We start from the raw sequence: 14,036 nt of genomic DNA on the forward strand, positions 1-14,036 counted from the left end.
TGTTAAAAAAAGCATTTTATAAATACATTACCACAAATTTCTGTGGCTGAAATGACAATTCTGCACATGCTCATTCTTTTGGTGGATTACAGCAGTACCAGCTACACGCAGCAGCCAGCAAACTTGCTTGTTGACTGGACAAATCTTTTATGTGGCTATTTAAAGTATCCAATACACATTATCCTGTAAACAAGAGACATGCAAGTGATAATAGTCCATCTGCTAGGTTAGTGGTTATTGAGAATATCCAAAAAGTTATGATTCAGATGAAACAGGAGCCTAAATAGAACAAAAACAAATGACATTTATTTGTACAGAAGAAAATTCCAATAAAAAATGTAATTACAGCCCGGTTATGGGAAAGAAGCTCCATTGCACATTTGTAGGGTCACAGGCTGATGCCTGGTAATGCGGATGGATCATTATTTGGCGGGAGGTGCTGGACAGTCAAGTCCTGTTCTTTCAGTCTTTGATAATGGTTTCTGTCTGGTTCTCTGCTGCCAGTTTCAGCTGCTCCTTCCTCTGAAAGTACCGATACGCCCGGAAACTGCACAGGTACCCACCATACAGTGTCAGCAGGATCATGGTCCCAGAGAACACCTTATATCCAAGATCTGCCATGCGCTTCGGTGGAGCCATCCTTATACTGAAATAAAGAGGGAGAATGACATCTTCAGCACTGCAGCTACACCATGTGGATTATTCAGCACTATGAGGCTATGTTCACACACAGCACTAGGGATCGACCGATATCGATTTCTTAGGGCCGATAACTTATACCGATATTCCGCTTTAAATCAATGAACTGCAGCGGCTTTTGCGTTGCCAGAGACCACCGCCCCCGCCACTAGCTTCTCTCCCCCTGCCTATCCTGGGGTCCTCCTGAGTCATATCACCGCCCAAACCCCCAAGCACACCGCCCCGGCCAGAGACCACCGCCGCCGCCGCCGCTGACCCATTGCCTCCCCCATTCCCGGTTTTATAATTACCTGTTCCCAGGGTCCGCGCTACTTCTGGCTCCGGCGGCGTCCTCCTGAGCTGTCACTGTGCGCACTGACGGTGACGTCGCGTTGAGGACGTCACTCATCATTGCGCAGCGCACAGCGTAACACAGGACGGCGCAGGAGTCAGAAGTAGCGCGGGCCCTGGGAACAGGTAATTATAAAACCAGGGATGGGGGAGGCAATGGGGGAGCGGCGGTCTCTGGCCAGGGCGGTGGGGGATGCGGCGCAGGGCATTATCAGATTATCGGCAAGGTAATTGCCGATAACGTCCAAAATCGTGAATATCGGCCAAACCGATAATCGATTGATCCCTACACAGCACTTTTATGGTTAAAAAAAAAAAAATGGCCAAGAAAAGGCCGTTTCACAGCTCAAAAAAAAAACTGACAGAATTCAGTTTCGCACCTCTTTTCTCAGCTTTAAAAATTGCTGAAAACTGCATTGGAACATAATTAGACTTCATGCACATTAAAGACCTGTGTACATTAATAAAAATGACAGTAAAGATTTGGAGCAGAACTACAAACCACCATTGACTTCAATGTGAGGTTTCTGCCTGAAGGGGGTACTCCGCCCATAGACATCTTATCCCCTATTCAAGGGACGTGATGGCTGCTACACCCTCCCATAGACTTGCATTGAGGCGGTGTGACCGTGATGTCTCTACCCGCACCCAGCAGTCTAAATAAACACCGGGTGCTGCATAGAGATCGCAGGGGCCCCCCATGATCTCTGTGCAGGCCCCCCACGATCTCTGTGCAGCACCCGGAGTTCATTTAGAACGCTGGGTGCAGGTAGTGACGTCACGGTCACACCCCCTCAATGCAAGTCTATGGGAGGGTGTAGGAGCCATCATGTCCCCTCCCATAGATTTGCATTGAGGTGCGTGGTGTGATGTCACGTGGGGTATGGCTGTGACATCATGACCCCACCACACACTCCAAGCACTCGGAACAAAATGTTCTGAACACTTGGGATGCAGAGTACCCTTTTAAAAAGGTACTCCACCCCTGGACATCTTATCTTCTATCCTCCATTCATGTCTATGGTAGGAAGCATGGCGGCTGCGTTGGCTCGTCCCACCCCCTCCATTAACAGGAATGCAGGGGGTGTAGCGGGACGTCACAACCACGGCCGCCAAACCGAGCGTTCTGAACAAAAACGTTCAGAATGCTGGGGTCCTGCCTGTGGATCGAAGGGGGTCCCAATGGCCAGACCCCCCCAGGATCAGACATCTTATCCCTTATCCTTTGGGGAACCTCTTTAAAGGATAAGGGTTTGTTCACATTGTGGACATTTTGCCAGCAGAATTCCACTTGCAGCAGAGTCCCATTATTTGAAACGGGATTCTGATGCTCTGCCCATACTGCAGAAACGCTGCAGCGAAATTCTGCCTACAAAATAGACATCCACCTAAAGAATAAACATGCTAATTGTCTGGGTAGAATTCTGCCTGACTCCATAGCCATCTATAATAATAATAGTTTGGGGGGAGCCTTCAGCCAGCAGTATGTCCACAGTGTGAACGAGCCCGTAACAGGTCAATTCTTCTGGATCAGTGTCATCTTGGATCAGAGGTTTTCTTGAGAAAATGACTATGAATTATTTTGGACACTTAAATCCCACTGACATTAATGAGAGTCGGGCGTCAGGCGGAATTCACCCTTAGAGGCAGAATATGCTGTGAATTCTGCCTGAAATTATCCAGTGTGAATTTACCCTCAGGCCTGTGATAAAACCATCGAAAACTATTTCATGTAGGTCTATGGGGGGTCTCCACTATACAACATAATGCAGGTCTATGGGGGGTCTCCACTATACAACATAATGCAGGTCTATGGGGGGTCTCCACTATACAACATAATGCAGGTCTATGGGGGTCTCCACCATACAACATAATGCAGGTCTATGGGTGGTCTCCACCATACAACATAATGCAGGTCTATGGCGGGTCTCCACCATACAATATAATGCAGGTCTATGGGGGGGGGGGGGTCTCCACCATACAATATATTGCAGGTCTATGGGGGGGGGGGGGTCTCCACCATACAATATAATGCAGGTCTATGGGTGGTCTCCACCATACAACATAATGCAGGTCTATGGGGGGTCTCCACCATACAATATAATGTAGGTCTATGAAAGGGGGGGGTCTCCACCATACAATATAATGCAGGTCTATGGGGGGGGTCTCCACCATACAATATATTGCAGGTCTATGGGGGGGGGGGGGGGTCTCCACCATACAATATAATGCAGGTCTATGGGGGTCTCCACCATACAATATAATGCAGGTCTATGGGGGATCATCACTATACAATATAATGCAGGTCTATTTGAGGAGGGGGGGGGGGTCACCTCTATACAAAGTAATTCAGATCTGAGGTTCTCACCTTTACATTATAATGCAGGACTATGGGGGATCACCCCTGTACAATGTAATGCGGGTCTATGGGGGTCTCCACCATACATTATAATGCAGGACTATGGGGGATCACCCCTGTACAATGTAATGCGGGTCTATGGGGGTCTCCACCATACATTATAATGCAGGTCTATGGGGGGGGGGGTCTCCACCATACAATATAATGCAGGTCTATGGGGGATCACCCCTGTACAATGTAATGCGGGTCTATGGGGGTCTCCACCATACATTATAATGCAGGACTATGGGGGATCACCCCTGTACAATGTAATGCGGGTCTATGGGGGTCTCCACCATACATTATAATGCAGGACTATGGGGGAATCACCCCTGTACAATGTAATGCGGGTCTATGAGTGACCTCTACAGTACATCACAGGTTGCCCCTCCCTTTGTTCCAGCCATAGACAGGGGCTCAGACCCTCACTGGAGAAAACTTCTCCCATAAGTCTATGGACTGTCAGACGGATCTACTGTACCCTGCAATGCTCGCACTGACCAGCAGGGGGAGCCATCGTTTCAGCTGTCAAACACCAACATTACAGGTTACACACAATGGTCTTCAAATGGTGACCTCCAGATGTTGCAAAACTACAACTACTAGCATGCCCGGACGGCCGTTTGCTGTCCGGGCATGCTGGGAGTTGTAGTTTTGAAACATCTGGAGGGCCACAGTTTGCTGACCACTAGAGTAGGCAGAATACGAGGGGTCACTCTGAGGAGAGGGAGGATCCCAAGACTTCATGGAAACAACGTGCAGGAAGGAACATGAAGTAAACCGAGCGGATGTATCTGGTGACTGCACATAGAAGGCTCTACCGGCTCCATGCGGATATTATACACTTGCTGTAATCTAGTGTGAACAGCAGCAGCATCCCCTTGGCTGTCCCTGCGCCATTCTGCAGTCACCCCGTACACGCCGCCATTTATATCAGCCGCTGCCCCGCACAGCCCGCTCGCCCTCACATCACTCCTCACATAACACAACACTCGACATTACCGGTGACTTTCAGCCTCTCTCTAACATCATTTCCTACCGGAAACACGTGACTCCTCCAGACAATCATAGAGAGGAGCCGTTCTGTTTTTATTAAATTAACAACAACAAAAAAAAAATCTATGGTAGTAGGAGGGAACAAAAGAGCGCCTGTGACTGAATTCGCCAATCAGCATGAAGCAATGTGTTATGTGGGCGGAGACTGGGGATCTAGAGCTACATCCCAGTGACCTGTGCCCAATGGGATCGTCCCTGATTGGCTCTCAAGCAGTGCTCGTCCCTGATTGGCTCTCAGGCAGTGCTCGTCCCTGATTGGCTCTCAGACAGTGCAGACAGCTCCCGAAGAGGAAAGGAAGCCTAAAGTTGAGATTTATCAAAACCTGTGTAGAGGAAGAGTGGTGCAATTGCCCATAGCAACCAATCAGATTGTGTGGTAGCGGGGTGTGATGATGGCAGATGGCATTAACCCCTTGTATTCATGACGCCAGGGCATGGTTTAGCCTGAAACCACCCGAAGGTATACCGCTGGATCCTGGGCTAGGCACGGGGGAAAATAAGACTCCGACGCCAAGTTACAGACAACAGTAGCTTTACTGAGGGTAGACAGATGGTAAAGTCTATAGAGTTCAGCCAAGGCCCAAGGAGGTGACCAGTGACACAGAGACTTAACTTTAACCCTTTAACGACCTGGGTTTTTTCCATTTTTTGCACTTTCGTTTTTTTCCTCCTTACCTTTAAAAAATCCTAACCCTTTAAATTTTGCACCTAAAAATCCATATGATGGCTTCTTTTTTGCGTCTCCAATTCTACTTTGTAATGAGATCAGTCATTTTACCCAAAAATCTACGGCGAAACGGAAAAAAAAATCATTGTGCGACAAAATTGAAGAAAAAACACCATTTTGTAATTCTTGGGGGCTCCCGTTTCTACGCAGTACATTTTTCAGTAGAAATGACACCTTATCATTATTCTGTAGGTCCATACGATTAAAATGATTCCCTACTTATATCGGTTTGATTTTGTCGTACTACTGAAAAAAATCATAACTACATGCAGGAAAACGTATGCGTTTAAAATTGTTATCTTCTGACCCCTATAACTTTTTTATTTTTCTGTGTATGGGGCTGTATGAGGGCTCATTTTTTAGTGCCATGATCTGAAGTTTTTAGCGGTACCATTTGTATTGATTGGACTTTTTGATCGTTTTTTATTCATTTTTTCATGATGTAAAAAGTGGCCAAAAATACGCAATTTTGGACTTCGCCACGGCGGTCCCGAACAGCCCACTGAGTTTACTTTCAGTAGTTTACTTTCACTTTAGATGCGGCGATCAAGTCCACTCCCTTTCTATAACGTGGGGCCAACAGCCGGGACCCGTGGCTAATGGCGCGCGGCACTGATTGCGGCGCCACACGCTATTAGCCATGGGTCCTGGCTGTTGTTAGAGGCCAGGCCCAACCCACTATGACTGTGCGTGGCCCCGCGTTATAGAAAGGGAGAGGACTTGGGACATACCGGTACATTCTGGGTCATGAAGGGGTTAAGGGCTTGCTGGGACTTGCAGTAGGACTGGACAATTGAATGCAGACCACGCTGACTTGACAGATGACAGGGACTGACTTGACTTGACTCATGAAGCTGTGACTTTATCTTACCTGACTTGATGGTGGCTGCTGGACTTGTTGGTCTCCAATACTCTGGATACACACACTAGACAGGACTGCACTGGACCTCAGCAGAAAGAGCTCTAAACTCAAGAGAGCAAGGAAAGAGAGCGAGCTAGCTCCTCCTAGGGCTTTTATGGGGGAGACTAGCAGGGAGCCCATAGGTCACTCTTGGGGTCACCTGGTCACTGATACCTCCTGGGTAACAATCACATGGTATAACTCTTAAAGATACAACACATTTTACGACACATTAGGGTGTAGAACATATATACAGGGGGGGGGGGGGGACCAATGCAAGGGGGCCCTGGGGACACTGAAGGAGGCTGCTTGACAGGACAGCAAGGGTATGAGGTAACACCTCCCGTACTGGGCCACCACAATTTCTTCTTTCATTTTAAAAGAGGCCTCTAAAAAATGAAAGAAGCAATCTGGTTGGTTGCTATGGGCAACTGGGCAACTCTTCATCTTCACAGGTCTTGGTAAACATCTCTCATAGTGTGCAAAATTCCTCCCTGTAACTTCTCCCAGCAGCTAAGGGAATCATAAATACATAGGTCTCAGTTGTGTATCTAAGCAAAACGTGTGATACTGCCCAGAGCCTTGTATCTAAGTCCATTCAGTGTGATACTTCCCAGAGCATTGTATCTAAGCCCATTAGTGTGATGCACTATCTGTTGTAGCACAGCAGGGAGACGTACCCTTGATTTACTAAGGGTGCGGACACACTATGGGGGAGATTTATAAATACATGTGCAGAGGAAAAGTTGTTCAGCTGCCCATAGCAACCAATCAGATCACTTCTTTTATTTTTCACAGGTCTTTTCAAAAATGAAAGAAGCAATCTGATTGGTTGTTATGGGCAACTCATCAACTTTTCCTCTGGACAGGTTCTGATAAATCTCCCCCTATGTTTCTACCCCCGTTAATCATATCTGCCAAAAAGATGCTGACATATACTGTTAACAGGAGCAGCAGACCCCATCCACTTCTATGGCCATAAAGGAGTCACCTAGATCTCGATATTTCAAAAGCACAACAGCCTCCATTATGAGTCCATCTAAAATAGCTCATACGTCCCAAGCAGAGTCACTAGGGGTGACTCCGTGCGTCATAGAAGTGAATGAAGTTTGCTGCTCCCGTTAACAGTATACCGTATATACTCGAGTATATACGGTATGTCGGCATTCCGTTTTCAGCGTAGTCTGTTTCCACCCTAATTCAGTGGACTATGTATATAACAATGTTTTTTTTCTCCTAAATAAAATGGTCAATGAGGGCTGTTGGGGTATTTTAATTTCAGTAAAATAATTTTGTGGGAGTATTTTTTCTTTTTTTATAGCTAATGCATTAGCAATGGCTGCTGGCTGATTGACAGCATATATTGCTAAGGAGGGGCTTAATGTTAGTTTCTAAAAAGGTTAACAATTAATAACCCTTCCCCTAGGTTAATACCCTGGTGCCCCCTGTGGTACCGGGAAGAGCCAGGTATGGTCCAGTACCTGACTATCTATTGACGGTTTGCTATTGGGGCAGCATCAGGCTGGTATTATCATGCTGGTGGACTTTGCCACCCTGGTAATGCCAGGCTCCTGTTTCCTCATCGTGTCTGTTTTGTTATGTAAAATAGGGGGCCCGTACATCTTATTTTTTATTTTTAATATTTCTTTAATTTCATAAATAAATGCAGTTAAGCTTGCTGCATGGAGCAGAGGCTGATAGGAAGTTGCATTGACTGCCACTGCAGAACCTCTTGTGGCCAATGTTAAACAGTCTATTGGGCTTTGTAGCACAGCTAATGTCCCACATTGTGACTGCTGGCTGCAAATCCGCTGCTACGAGCAGACACACAGAGCTACCCGGCTGCAGCAGGGAACATGCTCTGCCGTCGCTCTGTGACAGCAGTCAGCGTATTTGCAGTGCGAAATACGCCACAGATGTGCTGTGTGTGACCCTACCTTAAGGCTGTAAGAGATTCTAGTGCAGGGTAAACATAATCTGTCTCCTCTCTAAGGCAAGAGTGGCGCCTGTGAAGAAAAAGTGACTACACTTAAATAAAATGTCCAGTGGATGACAACTTATCCCCTAAGTGTCTGATCGCGGGGGGCCCAACCACTGGGATCCCCGCGATCTCCCGTACGGGGCACCAGCTCTGCTCCTCTAATGTGAATGTCTCACCCAGCACTGAGGTAGGTCGATACACGCCCCCTGCATTCATTTCTATGGTAGAAACACAGCTTTTCTTTGTCTTTGCCTTTCCCATAGAAATGAATGGAAGGGTAATTTCCGAAAGCCAAGCCGGGGCCCTGTACTGAAGATCGCAGGAGTCCTAGCGGTCGGATTCCCTGCTATCAGACACTTGTCACCTATCCTGCGGACAGGGGATAAGCTGTGTTCCACTGAACTTCTTTAACAAGATCTCAGGTGTTCCTGCCAAAATACCAGGAGTATTGCAATTTAAATTAACTTATTTCCTATCCACAGGATAGATACCGTATTTATCGGCGTATAACACGCACTTTTTAGGCTAAAATTTTTAGCCTAAAGTCTATGTGCGTGATATACGCCAATACACCCCCAGGAAAGGCAGGGGGAGAGAGGCCGTCGCTGCCCGCTTCTCTCCCCCTGCCTTTCCTGGGGTCTAGAGTCCTGCTGCCGGCCCTTCTCTCCCCCTGGCTATCGGCGCTGCTGCCCGTTCTGTCCCCCTGACTATCGGTGCTGGCGCCCCATTGCTGGCGCCGATAGCCAGGGGGAGAGAAGCGGCACCGACAGACAGGGGGAGAGAAGGGGCAGCGGCACCCATTGCCGGCGCCGCTGCCCCGTTGCCTCCCCCCATCCCCAGTGGCATAATTACCTGTTGCCAGGGTCGGGTCCACGCTGCTGCAGGCCTCCGGCGTGCGTCCCCTGCGTCGTTGTTATGCACGGCGCGGCGCACTGACGTCATGCGCCGCGCCGTGCAGCGCATAGCAACGACGCAGGGGACACACGCCGTAGGCCGGCAGCAGCGCGACCCCGGCAACAGGTAATTATGCCACCGGGGATGGGGGGAGGCAACGGGGCACCGGCAATGGGTGCCACTGCCCCTTCTCTCCCCCTGGCTGTCGGCGCCGCTTCTCTCCCCCTGGCTATCGGCGCCGGCAATGAGGCGCCGGCACCGATAGTCAGGGGGACAGAACGGGCAGCGGCGCCGATAGCCAGGGGGAGAGAAGGGCCGGCAGCAGGGCTCTAGACCCCAGGAAAGGGAGGGGGAGAGAAGCGGGCAGCGACGGCCTCTCTCCCCCTGCCTTTCCTGGGGGTGTATCGGGGTATACACACGCACACACGCACCCTCATTTTACCATGGATATTTGGGTAAAAAAACATTTTTTACCCAAATATCCTTGGTAAAATGAGGGTGCGTGTTATAGGCCGGTGCGTGGTATACCCCGATAAATACGGTATGTGTCAGATCATGGCTGTGTCCACCCCAACTCTATTCATGACTCTGTTCTGGAGATTGTGGGAGGTCTCAGCAGTTGTACCTGTTACGCCGAGCGCTCCGGGTCCCCGCTCCTCCCCGGAGCGCTCGCTACACTCTCGCTATTGCAGCGCTCCGGTCAGATCCACTGACCCGGTGCGCTGCGATCCTGCCTCCAGCCGGGATGCGATTCGTGATGCGGGTGGCGCCCGCTCGCGATGCGCACCCCGGCTCCCGTACCTGACTCGCTCTCCGTCGATCCTGTCCCGGCGCGCGCGGCCCCGCTCCCTAGAGCGCGCGCGCGCCGGGTCTCTGCGATTTAAAGGGCCACTGCGCCGCTGATTGGCGCAGTGGTTCTAATTAGTGTGTTCACCTGTGCACTCCCTATGTATACCTCACTTCCCCTGCACTCCCTCGCCGGATCTTGTTGCCATTGTGCCAGTGAAAGCGTCTCCTTGTGTGTTCCTAGCCTGTGTTCCAGACCTCCTGCCGTTGCCCCTGACTACGATCCTTGCTGCCTGCCCCGACCTTCTGCTACGTCCGACCTTGCTTCTGTCTACTCCCTTGTACCGCGCCTATCTTCAGCAGTCAGAGAGGTTGAGCCGTTGCTAGTGGATACGACCTGGTCACTACCGCCGCAGCAAGACCATCCCGCTTTGCGGCGGGCTCTGGTGAACACCAGTAGTGACTTAGAACCGGTCCACTAGCACGGTCCACGCCAATCCCTCTCTGGCACAGAGGATCCACCTTCTGCCAGCCGGCATCGTGACAGTAGATCCGGCCATGGATCCCGCTGAAGTTCCTCTGCCAGTTGTCACCGACCTCACCACGGTGGTCGCCCAGCAGTCACAACAGATAGCGCAACAAGGCCACCAGCTGTCTCAACTGACCGTGATGCTACAGCAGCTACTACCTCAGCTTCAGCAATCATCTCCTCCGCCAGCTCCTGCACCTCCTCCGCAGCGAGTGGCCGCTTCAGGCCTACGACTATCCTTGCCGGATAAATTTGATGGGGACTCTAAATTTTGCCGTGGCTTTCTTTCTCAATGTTCCCTGCACTTGGAGATGATGTCGGACCAGTTTCCTACTGAAAGGTCTAAGGTGGCTTTCGTAGTCAGCCTTCTGTCTGGAAAAGCTCTGTCATGGGCCACACCGCTCTGGGACCGCAATGACCCCGTCACTGCCTCCGTACACTCCTTCTTCTCGGAAATTCGAAGTGTCTTTGAGGAACCTGCCCGAGCCTCTTCTGCTGAGACTGCCCTGTTGAACCTGGTCCAGGGTAATTCTTCCGTTGGCGAGTACGCCGTACAATTCCGTACTCTTGTTTCAGAACTATCCTGGAATAATGAGGCCCTCTGCGCGACCTTTAAAAAAGGCCTATCCAGTAACATTAAAGATGTTCTGGCCGCACGAGAAATCCCTGCTAACCTACATGAACTCATTCATCTAGCCACTCGCATTGACATGCGTTTTTCCGAAAGGCGTCAGGAGCTCCGCCAGGATATGGACTTTGTTCGCACGAGGCGTTTTTTCTCCCCGGCTCCTCTCTCCTCTGGTCCCCTGCAATCCGTTCCTGTGCCTCCCGCCGTGGAGGCTATGCAAGTTGACCGGTCTCGCCTGACACCTCAAGAGAGGACACGACGCCGCATGGAGAATCTCTGCCTGTACTGTGCCGGTACCGAACACTTCCTGAAGGATTGTCCTATCCGTCCTCCCCGCCTGGAAAGACGTACGCTGACTCCGCACAAAGGTGAGACAGTCCTTGATGTCAACTCTGCCTCTCCACGTCTTACTGTGCCTGTGCGGATATCTGCCTCTACCTTCTCCTTCTCTACTATGGCCTTCTTGGATTCCGGATCTGCAGGAAATTTTATCTTGGCCTCTCTCATCAACAGGTTCAACATCCCGGTGACCAGTCTCGCCAGACCCCTCTACATCAATTGTGTTAACAATGATAGATTGGACTGTACCATACGTTTTCGCACGGAGCCCCTCCTAATGTGCATCGGACCTCATCACGAAAAAATTTAGTTTTTGGTCCTCCCCAATTGCACTTCTGAAATTCTCCTTGGACTACCCTGGCTTCAACACCATTCCCCAACCCTGGATTGGTCCACAGGGGAGATCAAGAGTTGGGGTACCTCTTGTTTCAAGGACTGCCTTAAACCGGTTCCCAGTACTCCCTGCCGTGACCCTGTAGTTCCCCCTGTAACCGGTCTCCCTAAGGCCTATATGGACTTTGCTGATGTATTTTGCAAAAAACAAGCTGAGACTCTACCTCCTCACAGGCCTTATGACTGTCCTATTGACCTCCTCCCGGGCACTACTCCACCCCGGGGCAGAATTTATCCTCTGTCCGCCCCAGAGACTCTTGCTATGTCTGAGTACATCCAGGAAAATTTAAAAAAGGGCTTTATCCGCAAATCCTCCTCTCCTGCCGGAGCTGGATTTTTCTTTGTGTCCAAAAAAGATGGCTCCCTACGTCCTTGCATTGACTACCGCGGTCTTAATAAAATCACGGTAAAGAACCGCTATCCTCTACCTCTTATCTCTGAACTCTTTGATCGCCTCCAAGGTGCCCACATCTTTACCAAACTGGACTTAAGAGGTGCTTATAATCTCATCCGCATCAGGGAGGGGGATGAATGGAAAACGGCATTTAACACTAGAGATGGACACTTTGAGTATCTGGTCATGCCCTTTGGCCTGTGCAACGCCCCTGCCGTCTTCCAAGACTTTGTTAATGAAATTTTTCGTGATCTCTTATATTCTTGTGTTGTTGTGTATCTGGACGATATTCTGATTTTTTCTGCCAACCTAGAAGAACACCGCCAACATGTCCGCATGGTTCTTCAGAGACTTCGTGACAATCAACTTTATGCCAAAATGGAGAAATGTCTGTTTGAATGTCAATCTCTTCCTTTCCTAGGATACTTGGTCTCTGGCCGGGGACTACAAATGGATCCAGACAAACTCTCTGCCGTCTTAGATTGGCCACGCCCCTCCGGACTCCGTGCTATCCAACGTTTTTTGGGTTTCGCCAATTATTACAGACAATTTATTCCTCATTTTTCCACCATTGTGGCTCCTATCGTGGCTTTAACCAAAAAGAATGCCAATCATAAGTCATGGCCTCCTCAAGCGGAAGACGCCTTTAAACGGCTCAAGGCTGCCTTTTCTTCTGCTCCCGTGCTCTCCAGACCTGACCCATCTAAACCCTTCCTATTGGAGGTTGATGCCTCCTCAGTAGGAGCTGGAGCGGTTCTTCTACAAAAAAATTCCTCCGGGCATGCTGTTACTTGTGGTTTTTTTTCTAGGACCTTTTCTCCGGCGGAGAGGAACTACTCCATTGGGGATCGAGAGCTACTGGCCATTAAATTAGCACTTGAGGAATGGAGGCATCTGCTGGAGGGATCAAAATTTCCAGTTATTATTTACACCGATCACAAGAATCTCTCCTATCTCCAGTCTGCCCAACGGCTGAATCCTCGCTAGGCCAGGTGGTCTCTGTTCTTTGCCCGGTTTAATTTTGAAATTCACTTTCGCCCTGCCGATAAGAACATTAGGGCCGATGCTCTCTCTCGTTCCTCGGACGCCTCGGAAGTAGAGCTCTCTCCGCAACACATCATTCCTCCTGACTGCCTGATCTCCACTTCTCCAGCCTCCATCAGGCAAACTCCTCCAGGGAAGACCTTCGTCTCTCCACGCCAACGCCTCGGAATCCTCAAATGGGGTCACTCCTCCCATCTCGCAGGCCATGCGGGCATCAAGAAATCCGTGCAACTCATCTCTCGTTTCTATTGGTGGCCGACTCTGGAGACGGATGTTGTTGATTTTGTGCGGGCCTGCACTGTCTGTGCCCGGGATAAGACTCCTCGCCAGAAGCCCGCTGGTCTTCTTCATCCTCTGCCTGTCCCCGAACAGCCTTGGTCTCTGATTGGTATGGACTTTATTACAGACTTACCCCCATCCCGTGGCAACACTGTTGTTTGGGTGGTCGTTGATCGATTTTCCAAGATGGCACATTTTATTCCTCTTCCTGGTCTTCCTTCAGCGCCTCAGTTGGCAAAACAATTTTTTGTACACATTTTTCGTCTTCACGGGTTGCCCACGCAGATCGTCTCGGATAGAGGCGTCCAATTCGTGTCAAAATTCTGGAGGGCTCTCTGTAAACAACTCAAGATTAAATTAAACTTTTCTTCTGCTTATCATCCTCAGTCCAATGGGCAAGTAGAAAGAGTTAACCAGGTTGTTACGCCGAGCGCTCCGGGTCCCCGCTCCTCCCCGGAGCGCTCGCTACACTCTCCTCACTGCAGCGCTCCGGTCAGTTCCACTGACCCGGGGCGCTGCGATACCGCCTCCAGCCGGGATGCGATTCGCGATGCGGGTAGCGCCCGCTCGCGATGCGCACCCCGGCTCCCGTACCTGACTCGCTCTCCGTCAGTCCTGTCCCGGCGCGCGCGGCCCCGCTCCCTAGGGCGCGCGCGCG

General features: G+C 50.1%; 1 protein-coding gene across 2 annotated transcripts; it reads right to left on the minus strand.

The window, feature by feature from the left end:
• Window positions 1–284: 284 nt before the first annotated feature.
• LOC130358610 (cytochrome c oxidase assembly protein COX14 homolog) lies at window positions 285–4,617 on the minus strand. Of its 2 annotated transcripts, none has more exons than XM_056562091.1 (2): window positions 4,467–4,617; window positions 285–646 (listed from the first exon to the last, which is right to left on the minus strand). In XM_056562091.1, the coding sequence occupies exon 2, from the start codon at window positions 637–639 to the stop codon at window positions 463–465; it is 177 nt and encodes a 58-aa protein (XP_056418066.1). In that variant the 5' UTR covers window positions 640–646; window positions 4,467–4,617; the 3' UTR covers window positions 285–462. The 2 variants fall into 2 exon arrangements, with proteins under 2 accessions (XP_056418066.1, XP_056418065.1); XM_056562090.1 differs by having other exon boundaries at window positions 4,430–4,585.
• Window positions 4,618–14,036: the final 9,419 nt, after the last annotated feature.

Source organism: Hyla sarda, chromosome 2, assembly GCF_029499605.1.
Source record: "Hyla sarda isolate aHylSar1 chromosome 2, aHylSar1.hap1, whole genome shotgun sequence".
NCBI classification, from domain to species: Eukaryota; Metazoa; Chordata; class Amphibia; order Anura; family Hylidae; genus Hyla; species Hyla sarda.

Bases quoted from the DNA above. Each gene is read 5' to 3' on its own strand.
- LOC130358610 (XM_056562091.1), bottom strand. From the start codon at position 639: ATGGCTCCACCGAAGCGCATGGCAGATCTTGGATATAAGGTGTTCTCT.